Consider the following 12,649-nt stretch of genomic DNA (forward strand, 5'->3'; position numbering starts at 1 on the left):
AGAAAAGATTTCCATTTGACAGAGAAACAGTGGAGCTTTTCTTCTTTTTCTGCTTAGCCCTATTACAAGTTAAATCTATAAATACACAGGGCGCATCACAGAGCCCATGTTCAAACCACAGTACTTGGGGAATAATTTGTAAGATTTTGCTCCTCAGATGCAAAGTGGAGACAGCTATGAGGCAACTACATTGTTTTATATACCCTTTATTATTCACCCTCTGAAGAGACGACTTTTGCACTGTTTCCCCTGCTCTAGCCTTGTGTTTTATTGCTTGGACTATACAGAAAGGCATCAACCAGGTTGGGTTTTAGCAGCACTGGTCCCTGTGGCAGCCTGGGGCGGCTCCAAGGACTTGAAGAGTAGGACATCTACTAGACGGTGAAGGACTGATTCGCTTTAGGCAACTGGCTTTCACGTTCTCAGCTTTACACTATTTCTTCCTACAGAGTCTCTTCATACAGCAATGCACAGGAGTAACTTGGCAGAAGAACTGGGAGTCCTGTTGCTGCAGAAATAAGAATAAAGCCTGAGAAGGGCTGATGCAAAGATTAGAAAGCAAGGTTTTTTGGACTCTTATATGCATCCTGTTATACCCGTATGATTACTGAATCTCTTCTGATAGCTGATAAAAAAAGAAAAAGATACAATTCCCAGTGAAATCAGCTTTGTTTCCAGGCTGTGAAACTGATGACAAAGGAAAATCAGACCCTAAATTTAACAGCAATTTAATATTGTCTACTCATTTGCATATGACAGCAAATTAACATGAGTTGATACCTACTGCAGTGAAGATACAGGTAACGTCCCACTGGGGCTAGAACTATTTAAAAATGAAACAATTAATTTGTAAAAGAAAATCACTGTTGTTCCTCCTTAGTATCTGAGCATATTTTGAAGCCAATATTCACAAAACTACAATTGTTCAATTGATGCAACTCAGTAATTTTTATTGCAACTGGAAGACAATACATCACAGAAACTTTATGGTAGGTTTTGGGAAAGTGTTATTTACAATAATAATTGATGAAATAGTTTGTCTTTGGCAATATGATTACACATCAAGAAAATGTAAAATGCAAGTATGCCTCTAAATCAACATTTTCATATTTCCTAAAGATCAGCTGATTGCACTTGCCTTCGGACTGCTCATTTAGGTAAACACAAATACAACTTAACATCACTGTTCATTCCCCATCACAGTTCGTATTTTAATATTGATGAAATTGGCAGTTTCAGACGCCAAGTACAGGAAAAAAAATTGGCTTATCACTGTACTAAATTAACTTATTGGCCAGTTAAGGTCCTGTGACCCTTAAGCATCGATATTAAATCTCTTGGTCTTTTGATTGCTTTATCACTTTTTTTCTGTAAAACAAAATATTTCAGAAATTACAGATCAGAGTATAAAAAAATGTACAAGTCCATAATGCTTTTCATACACACACAAGTCATTCCCCCCCAACATTTTACATCATGGCAGTTTTAAGTAGTGAGTGTGAATGATGCAGGCATGGAACTGGTTATCAGATACAGGTATTACTTTCAGTTGTTGAAAAATCCCACACACATACTCAAGAAATGTACAATGCTCTCAACTTAAAAATGTACTGAAGTTTAATGTCATCTGAATGAAAAAAGAAAGTCTTGGGATTTTAGGCCACAGTAAACGAAAGAGAAAGAATCCCATTTCTAGATGATGGCCGTCATAGAGCACAACACGTCATTTTAGCACAAGTTGTCATTTATCCCTTAAACCCTCAGACAATGAGCTCTCGTAACTGCTGGCCTGATCCAAAGCTCAGTGAAATCAACTGAAAATGAAAAAGTGAAACAAAAAAAAGCCTTCCATTGACTGTGAGAGGCTGTTACATCAGGTCATTTTCCCCCTCTCTGCAAAACGAAATGTGATACAGTAGAAAAACCATTACATAGCTTCAGATAAATATTCCTTGTTTCAATGCTAAAACAAAAACAAAACCCAAGCTCCCAAAACCAGGAAAGGCTACTTATTAGAACAACTCAAAGTGACCTTTAGATCATTTCTGGTTTTAAATGTACACCAGCAAAATACAGCACCATAGACACATTAGGTTGAGACTTCTTTTTGGTCAGTGAAGCTAGTACTTGTTGGCTGAACTGTGGAAGAATCGTAAGGTCATATACATGATAAAGCAACCCAGCTGACAAGTCTCTGCTTAATTCAAGAATAACCAGTACTAAAAATAAAAATGCAAAAATAAAAAACCCTAATAAACCACCATCAATTAATACTTTCTAAATAAAAGGGGGTTAACAGATGAATTCACAAATGTATGCAGATTTATACAGAACACCGAATGTTGTGTGTAAATCCTTATAAACTCCAGCTTAAAACAGAAACACACAAATGTATAGTTCGACTTACACATTCCATTTCAAAGGAAAAGAGACATCATTACAACTCGGTAACTGTGCTAACTGCAATATAAACCAAACAGAAAGTCAGAGTTTGGCAGATAACTAAGAAGAGGGTTATCACTTAGGTTATATAGCAAAGTGTTGATGTATATTACATAGAGTAGTATAAATAATAAAAAAGTATTATTTAAATTAGATCACAGTGCTGCATTATGTGCATAACAGTGTTTGATATATTACTGGAGGGCTGTGAAGAACACTAAAACTTAACTGGTCAAACAGTCAACACTGATACTCTGTTACAATCAAGAGGATGTATGGTTCAAATGCTCTTTTGGTGGCAAAGTCAAGAAAAAGTTTTAAAACATTTCCTACAAAGTATGCCAATGAGCTCTTGAGGCAGCAGTGGCATACCTGAAGGAACCTGTCTGCATTCTCCATGAAGTGAAGTAAGTCGCGTTGCCTCTGAAATTGTAAATGCACTCTCTCTGTAGTTTTCTTATAATCCTGGAGGTATAGGAGAGGAATGTTTTAAAAAATGCCTAGGGCCAGATCAAAGGAAAAATGGCAATAATACTAAAATAGATTTTCAAGAGCACTTGGGTGTCCATAGCTCCACCGACTGCAATGGAGATGAGACACCCAGAGGTTCTAGAAAATCTCAGACCACGCCTATCTACACCTTTAGATACAGAAATACTTCAAGAAAAATCAGGGCCTCAATGATCTGGGAGCCATTATCAATTGTGGCTGCCGAGAAAATAGGACAAAGTGTTGTTTTGGTTATTTTATCCGTATGCCGTTTGGCATACAATTTGGGATTTCGTTCTTTGCTCAAGTACGTTGACATCCCACTACCTCACTCCAGTGAAGAATGCAGCCCACAGGGTTTCATTGTATATTTTGCAAAGGTAGACGGCAATTCAGTTGAACACTGGGAGCTGATGCACCTCCTTTGGGACTCCTTTTTCCCATTTTAAGGTAAGACAGGAGTCAGCCTATGGACATCAACTGAATTACCAGTGAGAATACAGTCACAGGCTAGTTCTGTAGTCCTAAACAGCACGTCTCATCACTCCGCAAAACTCTAGTGACCTCGACAGAACTACTGCTGGTTTTGCCAGGAAAAGATCAGCATCAGATTGCTTTCAGAAACAGCTACAGATGATGCATTAAAGCTGTTCAAGACCTGTGCTTGAATTTCTAAATGCAGGCAAAATCTGCATCAAAATGACTTCTCAGTAGAACATCCACCTGCTTGCAGCATGCAAGCACGACTGACAGACTTCACCTCCCTGCAGACTCCAGTGAAATCTGCTTGTGGCATTAGCTCTGGCCTGCAAGAGCCTCTCGCTGCAGAAGGCATATTCCAAAGGAACGCGTGGTGAAGTCTGAGCGACCCTTAAAACGCACGCCCGTGTGAAACCTGCCACTAAACGCTTGCTGACCTACTGGGATTCCCCGAGTCCCCACCTGTTTTGGAGAACCATGAATTTGGCAATACTGATAGGATGAGGAAAATCGAAAGTTAGAGATTCTGTGACTTCTCACCTAAAAATGGCTTAGTAAGGAAAACAAACAAGCAAAACCAAACCACCTCATGTCTGGCAAGTGAGAGAGTTCATAATACAGTGCAATTACCACTCAGTTTTTGGCATGACTTGGTGAAAGGAGAGACACATGCATTGAGAGGCTGACCACATACTTTTTTGGGGGGGAAAAAAGTCTCAATTCTTATTAAAAAAGAGAACTTTTCTGATGGAGCATTATTACCAATTCTGACAAAGCTGACATTGTTAGCCAGGCACAAAACATTTTAAAAGGTGACTCATAAATATTTTATACAACTCCCAATCATGTACTTCTCATCAATAGTTAGAGGAAGGGTCGGTAGGGACGAGTTGTTTTAAACTCCAGAAATTATCTGTTGATGGCATGAGCACTCAGCCAAACTGCTGGTTCCTGAACAAAACTGTGTAAATTCCTACTGAACACCACCTCCTCAGCAGATCAGACTAGGAACAACACATTTTACATGAAAATAGATGTTTGCCAACATTTTAAGTTTACCAGCAAGTATATAAAGGAGGTGTTGAAGTTGTAGATAGATTATATATGTGTATATATATAAAAATAACCTGCCTAATTAGATATTTATGCAAAATGACCATTTTCTAAGATAATACTAGAGGTAATTATATATCTAGCCACCAAGAGTCCACATTAATGTATGGTATGTGTACAGCAGATACTGATCTCACCTGCACTGCAATCAGTGAGGTTGCTCTGGAATTAGTGTTGTGTGTGACTGGGCAGGAGCTGGCCACTGACACACCAGCACATCGCTTTCTCTGGAGGAAAGAAATGGCTGAGCCCCGTTTTAAGTGTATTTTCTGCCACTGAATTTGAGTTTTAAATGTGGCTTTTTGATAATTATTAGAGGAGCTCCTCAATGGAACAACTTACGCATTGAGTGAAGGTGGCAGCAAGCTGGTACTGTGCTGTCTGTATTTCCAAAGACTCTCCCAAAGTCCGTAACAGAAAGGACCAAGCCGACTGACCCAGTGCAATCACACCGGGAGGGCTCTGGCCAGAGGGAAGGATATGGCTCATTCATCTCCGTGCTGCCTGGCCGACGGAAAGCTTCCCGTTTTCCCCAACTTTATCTCAAGGGCCGTTGGCAGCCAATGGATTTTAGTATCTACGTACTCCAGCTTTAGCTTATGCTGGCCATCAGCCCCAGGACCAGCAAAGAGGGGAGCACACAGCTGCTCCTTCCACCGTCCTTGGCTCTCTCCTTCCTGATCTGCATAGCTGGCAGTTGTGCTGGGCTCCAGCAGCTGTCAGGCAGCTCCTGGATCCCGGGACACACGGGTGAGATGGGAGGAGAGGCACAATGTTGTGTGCTGCCCCCAGCGTGGTCCTGGTCTTTGCATTACAGAATGTCTGTGGAGCACGGGAAGGCTGGCAGGCCCAGCCCAGCCTGCCCTTCAGTCTTCCCACTTCCTAACTGCACATACAACAATTGCAGTTTTTATTTCACTTCACAGAGTGGGAAGTCAGACCCTTCTCTAACTCACTCTCCATAAACTAGCTCCACCTTGGTGATGCTGCTGCCTGGAACAGCTGTCAGAGCTATAAACCTGTGTTCTTTTACAGAAACAGACCGTTTCATTCCGTTAAGTGGTAGGGTTTTTCAGTCCCTGGGATTTTCTTTTTGCCTCTAGGATATTCTACATGTGGAATTTTTCATGCCAAACTGACGAATCCAGGTGGGAGACTGTATTATTTATTTCACAGCTTCTCTCGGCTGTAGGGGTCTCCAATCTAACAGTCGTCATGTCAGGAGAGGAGCACTATACCTGAATCACACCCTCTGTAGCACTGGTTTTTCTCGGGACACCTCAGTAAGGCTCTTAGTAACTTCATTTTCTCATGGCAAATTAGCAAAGCTATTTTCTTGTCTACTTATTCCTGAATCAAATCAGCGAGTCTTCCTCAATTAATCTCCCATTATTCTCTTGATTCTGTCATACACACTCACTACTAAACTTGCCCTCAGATTATTGCGTCATGTTACACATGTACAGACGAAGAAAGGACACACTTTTAACTTTTTTTTTTCTTTTTTTCTTTTTTTTTTTTTAAACAGAAGTAGGGAGAGGGGGGCTGAATGTGCAGACAAGGCAGTATAATTCAACCATCCAAGCCCTACCAGAGCATGAAGATTTTATTTTTTAATATTGCAGAGTAAGTTCCCCAACAGTCAGTGTTTGTCCCTGAAGAAGGTTAAACCTTAAACACCTGCTTCAAAAAAACCCCAACAACAAAAAAGAACCAAAACAAAACAAAAAACAAAACAAAAACAAAACAAAAAAAAAACAACAACAAAAAAAATCAAACTCTAAGCCTAAGGGCTTAAAAATTAGAGGCATAGCCTTTTTCTCTATTTTCTATATTTATATGAAAATAATTCATGCTTCATGCTAAATACATTATTTACCTTACAAGAACTTTGTCATCTTTGAATAAAAAAACATTGTTTGCTTTTTGTGTTCCCCCCCCTCCCAAAAGGAATCCATGCAATGTGGATCAAATTTTTTCTGCTGGCTTACGCTGGTTGAATCTGGAAATCTGCTGTTATTTTTGCACAGACGAATCCTGACTGACATTAACTGCACACTCACTTCTGAGGGCAGTGTTGGAGCTGTTTTGTTGAGCTTAATTTCACTGCTCACCAATATGCTGTCTTGTTTTGTGAATTACAGAATAATACTAATGGCAGGTTTTGTAGCTTTTTTCCCCCAGTTAGATCAAGTATTTGATCCACAGAAAAAGATTCGGATTTATTTCCTTCCTTAATATAGCTGTAATTTCTTAGACTTGATTGCTTTTCACTCAGGCAGTTTAGAAGACATAGCTTGTTTTTCCCTATCACTATTATTTTTTGCACGCAGTGCCGATTTTCAGGCTTATGGCTTTTTGAATACTTAATTTAATATAGAAGACATAATTCAATGATTAGCGATGCTATTGACAGTGCCCCTCCATTTCTTCTCATCGTTTCACTGAAACCCATTGCATACATAGTTTCACTTTCCCCAAACTTAAGGCTACCAGTCTGCACGTTATGAGCCACGTATAATACATGAAGCACTACAAGTGCATTACGGTATGCGCAGTTGCCACCAGTGGCTGTCCAAAGACTTCTACGGCACAGTATTCGAGTGCCTCTAGATGGTTCTTGGTTTGGTGTTGAGAAGTACGTGCCTCCTCTTTCCCCCAAATCTCTTTATTCACATTCACTTATAACCCAATTGTAAGGCCGTTAAAAAAAATTCTTAAGGGCCAGGCCTGAATGACTACTAAATTATGCACATCTCTTCTAGTGTAAGAGGGATTTCCAAGTGCCCAATTTCACTCCCATCACAATAATGTTGATGTCACTGCGTATTCAACCATGCATTTTTTTGACAAGCCGGAGAAAGCAATGGCAATTTTGGCTTTTTGTTGTTGTTAACTTTTTGTCTTCAGGTAATGAAAAGCTTTTGTAAATTAGCTGAGTGTCAGTATGAGTTCTATGGCTTCAATCTCCTTTAAAATTAAAAATCTTAAGGGTCCAAAAAAAAAAAAAAAGAAAGAAAAAAAAAACAAAACCAAAAACAAATAGAAAGGAAAAAAAAGGAAAAAATTTCTGATATTGCCACAAATCATTAGAATTCACCTGACGTGCTGAAACAAAACTTTGTAAGTTCAAACAAATCATTGATTTGTTCTAATTTTTTGTGGTTTCCTTTTGCTCTTTCTGCCCCTTTGCCGTCCGATTGGTGATGTTGTTCAAACAGGATCGAATTCCTGCTAAATGCAGGAGAGATCCTGCCGCTTCTTTCATCTCCTCATCGTCACTCTCAGGGGGCTTTTCCGTACGTCTCTTTTTAAGAGGCAGTGTGTCACTTGGTACTTTTTTCGCCTTCATTAAATGTTGCCTTTTCTTGTGCTGGGATGCATACCCACTGTCAGCTAAAGAATCCTTGGTCTCCTTTCGATTTTGCTTTTTGTCCTCCTCTTCCGTTTCACTATGGCTCTCGTGGCTCTGGAAGCTAACTTCACTTCCTTCACTGCTGTCTTGGCTACCTTTAGTTGCAAATTCATACTGGTCATCAGCAGAGGAAGAGGAAACGGAGTCACTGGCAGGTGATGTGCTCCTGTGGTTGGAAGATTTGGCACTGCTGTAGTTGTGATCCTCCTTCGGGTCACCGCTAACAACTGGAGAGCCACACGACTGTTCGCTTTCTGTCCGCATCCGGCAGTTTGTTATCCCATTCCTGTAACAACAAATCGAAGCGGTCTTAAAAACCACACGGAAGTAATCCTGCTTCCGAGCAAAAGATACCAAGGTAAAACCAACTGACAGAGAAGCTAAAATTATGACCATCAAAGTAACGCCCATGCAGGCCACTTTCAGAGCCTGGCTTTTTACAGACTCCAGTTGCTTGCAGACTGGACTCTACACGTGTAACAAGGCAAGAGAAAGGCAGCAGCAGTACAAGAGGTGGGAGCAAGGAGGACGGCCACAATAAACAATGACTGAACAGTTCTGCTCTAAGTTTAAAAAAAAATAAAGAAAAAAACAACAACATTGTTTTATCTACTAGTTATTAAACAAGCTCTGATGAGTTGCATCCTTTTCCCTCCACCCTTTCCATATAAAATTACACTTCAAAAAATGTGGGGAAAAGACAACACCGTTCTGGTGTACTGCTTTTGCCTCCTCTCAAAGACTCTTCCTACTGTTCCTGGGGTAGCAAATGTTTCGGCTGGAATTAGCGTGGCTCCCAGACAGGACTTCTCCTGACAGTGTGTGCACCCGAGTACAGCTCTCAGGTAGTACCCCAGTCGTGTTTCTGACTGAGATCAGTTTACTGACAATCTTAAAAACAATATAATATTAAGACAATAGCTGTCAACAAAATATTATGATGTGCTTAAAACAAACAGTAGAAAAAAATCTGGGTTTGCTCTAGAAGTTGTCATTTTCCACTTTGGTTTTATGGTGCTCAGCGCTGCGGGAGCTACTGCAGCACGATATATTAAAACTAATAGTGTCCCCTTCTGCACTGGAAAATATTAGAGCATTGCCACTGACTTTACAGTACAGAACACAATGCCTGAAAGGCTGTTGCAGAATGGACTGACCCTGTGCAGTGCATAACTCCTACCGAAAAAACGAGAGGAGGATGCTCATCACTGAGTAAAGGCATCGTCACTGCCCCTGCCAGTTCACTAGCCTTGAACCTCTCCATCAATAAAAAGAAAACAAAACAAAACAAAACAAAACCAAGCAAGACTGTTGTCTGTTAAACTATCACATGACGAACTGCTTTAAAATCTGGTCCTACTGCCTCCATGCTATCGCCACGGTGCCTTCACACATTTACAACTGTGTTGGATAAGAACCTTTTCTTAAATGCACGCTGAACACAGGTATTTCTTAGGAGGAATGGCACAGTGGCAAGCCCAGAGTATTACTGTGCCTCTACTTAAAACACGGGAAAGTGCTTTAAGGTTCAGGGGGTGGACCTCGGGTCTGGTTTCTTTACAGAAGAAACAGCAGAGTATTACCCATTTCAGAAAGGTAAGGCTGAAAGGTGGGAAATATAAGAATGGTAGGTAATCCCACAGCTCCTAGTCATCTCAATGCTCTTGTCTGTGGAGCTTACTGAAATAAGAAAGAGGCTTTTGAGAACCAGTGACAGGACAATGCTAAAAGGCAGTGCATTAATCAGTTTCTCCAAATGTTCTTATTTACAGTATTTTCAAATAAATGTATATAATGGAAGGGCTGGTTATTAGCAAAGAAAGTCTCTTGCCAACCTCTTCTGCTCAATAGAATTATTTTCCCCTAGATTTTCAAGTAGCTTTATGATCCATAAATTATATACAGAACCCAGAAGGAATACACAAAGCTCCTTCAATTATTAATAACTAAATGCAATGTCATTCATGATTGTGCAGCAAGCCAGCTGCATTTACTCTGTGATGGTTTGCCACTGCAGGGGTTGTCATTAGAGGATGCCAAATGCTTAAAAGAAGAAATCATCCGTACTAAACTAGTTGTAAGGTGAATTTATAACCAGCTCCTTAAGATCAGTCATTACGAAAAAGCATGTGATGCATTTTAAGTGACAGATTCTTCATTTTTAGGGTAAATTTACATTTAAAGATGTTCAAAATTATCATAAATTATCATAAAATTAAAGTGACTTGATTTTACTAGGCATCTAATAGTCAGAGCTATGTGGCTCAGTAAAAATCACATGCCACTGATTTTCCATACAAAACCACCAATAAATTCTTGCTCCAAGGGAAAAAACACAGGACAAAATAGGCAGGAACTCAAATGGGATTCTTACTGACTTGGTTATTAGTGAATGAGACTTCTGACAGATGGGATTTAAATCAAGATGCCCATTTTCATGTGATTCAATCTACCCCTGTTTGTTCCCAGAGAGGATCAATAAAAGAAAAGCAACAGTTACATGGAGCAGAGCAACCATGTGCCAAAAGGCCTCCCTGGTTTGCCCCCTCTCGAGTCTTCAGTGTTTGCTTTTCCATAAAGGGGATATAATTTGGATTCAAAAGCTCTGCCCAAGGGACTTACTCCAGATCCCAATCCTTTCAAAAAAGCACAAAAACAGAATGAAAAGGCCTGGGGATTACAGAAGCAACGTCCTGGGGGAAGGTGTAGTACTATGGGGTTAGGATCCCACAGAGAGTGACTGCAAATAGGTATGATGGCAAAGGAAGACAGAAAGGTGAAAAAAAACCCACAAACTTAATCACCTAAAAAATGGGAGGAAATAGGAAATACCAATACACTTCAAAAGAAAGGGAGCTATGGTGGAACTGGTCAGGAAATGGACAGCATTTGCATCTCAGAAAAATCTTTGTTTTTCACTTACATTTTGAAAGATTTCCAACCAGTTCTGCTTGGGGAAATAAAAAAGGAAGAGAAAGCAGGTCAAGGAGAGAATTAGCAAAGGATATCCACAGAAATGAAAATGAATTATACAGGGTTTTAGGATATACATCAGGTCAAAATTCATGTAGCCTGGAAGTAAATTAATCTGATAGGCAATAGCTCAAACATAAGATATGAAGAATTAGTTATAATTGATATTACTACATAAATAAGAGTTGAATAAACTAATATCTAAACCATTCATGTTCCACACATGCTTCTGAGACATTCTAAAGCTTTATATTGCTCTTATACAGTTACACGCTCACTAACAAATTAACCTGGTGATCTACAAAGTTCAACATACATCATCAGGAGACAGAACTCCCCTGTGTTTCGAGGGATAGATTTTGGCCAGCTAAATCCATTATTGCTCGTAATTCTGGTTGTAATTCTAACTTTATCACTACAACAATAGTGATAAACAATAGATTAACAATCTATATCACTACAGTAAGAGTGATAAACAATAGATTAACAATCTAACAATAATAGATTTTTAAAACCGGCAACTGCTCTGATGTTTGGATTATTTTTAAATTACGTAGGGGAAGAAAAAGCATTTCAAATGCTGTGCTTAGTATAACAGTGAGGGAAAAATTATTTAAAATACCTTACTTTCTTCCCATTTTCTAGTTCAGCATTTCATTTCAAAATTTCCAGAAACTGACATTTTCAAATATTTTAAAGCAGTGGCTTCCTCTGTCAGGAAAGGCCAGGGGACAGTCGCTAGAGCTTTTCATCCTATACACATGGACTATTTTATTTGCTTGACGGACCTTAACCACAGTTACACAACCGAAAGTACCAAGCACAGCTTCTTTTAAAAATATTTCAATTTGGCTGTAGCACAATTACACAACTCTCAAGCACTTCAGGGATAAGTTTGGCCTTTTGAAAGCCTGATTCCGTTCCCATTGTTAATTGATAAGAGTTCTGTTACTAATTTCATCGGGAGCCAGATGGAGCCCACAGGAGCTGGATCTCAAGTTAGCCATGAAGCAATTTCCTTTGCACCATGGTACCACCTTTGCCTTTTAAAGGAGTTTTCCTCAGGATTAGACAGGAATAAGTCTCCATCCTTCTACCAAGGGCAGACATATCTTCCTTAAATTTCTCTGCTGTCTTTAAAAAAATGATATGTAACCACATTCTGTTTGCAAAATGGCAAGAAGTTTTGCTGAAAATACTTACTGTATTCCACACCAGAGGCAGGTACATTCCTTTGATGAACAACACAAACCTATGTAGAGTTTAAGTACCAGCTTAACTACCTGCAGTCCTTCTGGATGACAGATATTGTATACACGTAGGTGACAGTTTTGGAAACTGTCAGTTAAAAGATATGAAGAAAGCAATACAGTTTGGTAGTGTAAGTGTGGTTTATGCATTTTGACAGGTTCCAGGTTTGCTAAAACAGTAAAGCACTCTTTTACTGTATAGGTAGTGTAATTCCAGACGAAAAATCAGGAAAGCGAGAAGTTTTAGATACAGGTAGTTGAACTGTTATTTAAAAATACTACACAGGAGCAGATAGGCTGATGAGCAAGCACATAGAAGATAACTGATGCTCACTTGCTGCATGATGAGATTCTATCAGTGGTTACTGAGTCAAAAGTCAACAAGCTGGTTACACTATTGATAGAAGCTCTTAGAGAGATACTTTACAGCATAATCCTATGCAAAGGACCACAACAAATATGAGTCATGAGCTGTTAGCAGAAAGAG

General features: G+C 39.5%; 1 protein-coding gene across 15 annotated transcripts in view; it reads right to left on the bottom strand.

Annotated features, from left to right (window-relative positions):
• Positions 1–924: 924 nt before the first annotated feature.
• The window catches only part of FOXN3 (forkhead box N3), a 200,225-nt gene continuing 188,500 nt past the window's right edge, over positions 925–12,649 (bottom strand). For 8 of the 15 annotated variants that reach the window (XM_083836516.1, XM_083836512.1, XM_083836517.1 and 5 more), the window contains 2 exons: positions 10,863–10,886; positions 925–8,225 (listed from right to left, as the gene is read on the bottom strand). In XM_083836516.1, coding sequence (XP_083692642.1) covers positions 7,676–8,225; positions 10,863–10,886 — 574 coding nt within the window. In that variant the 3' untranslated portion in view covers positions 925–7,675. The remainder of the gene's footprint in view (positions 8,226–10,862; positions 10,887–12,649) is intronic. The other 7 variants (XM_083836514.1, XM_083836515.1, XM_083836510.1 and 4 more) reach the window with 1 other exon arrangement.

The sequence above is a fragment of the Anser anser genome, assembly GCF_964211835.1.
Source record: "Anser anser genome assembly, chromosome: 5".
Classification (NCBI taxonomy): Eukaryota; Metazoa; Chordata; class Aves; order Anseriformes; family Anatidae; genus Anser; species Anser anser.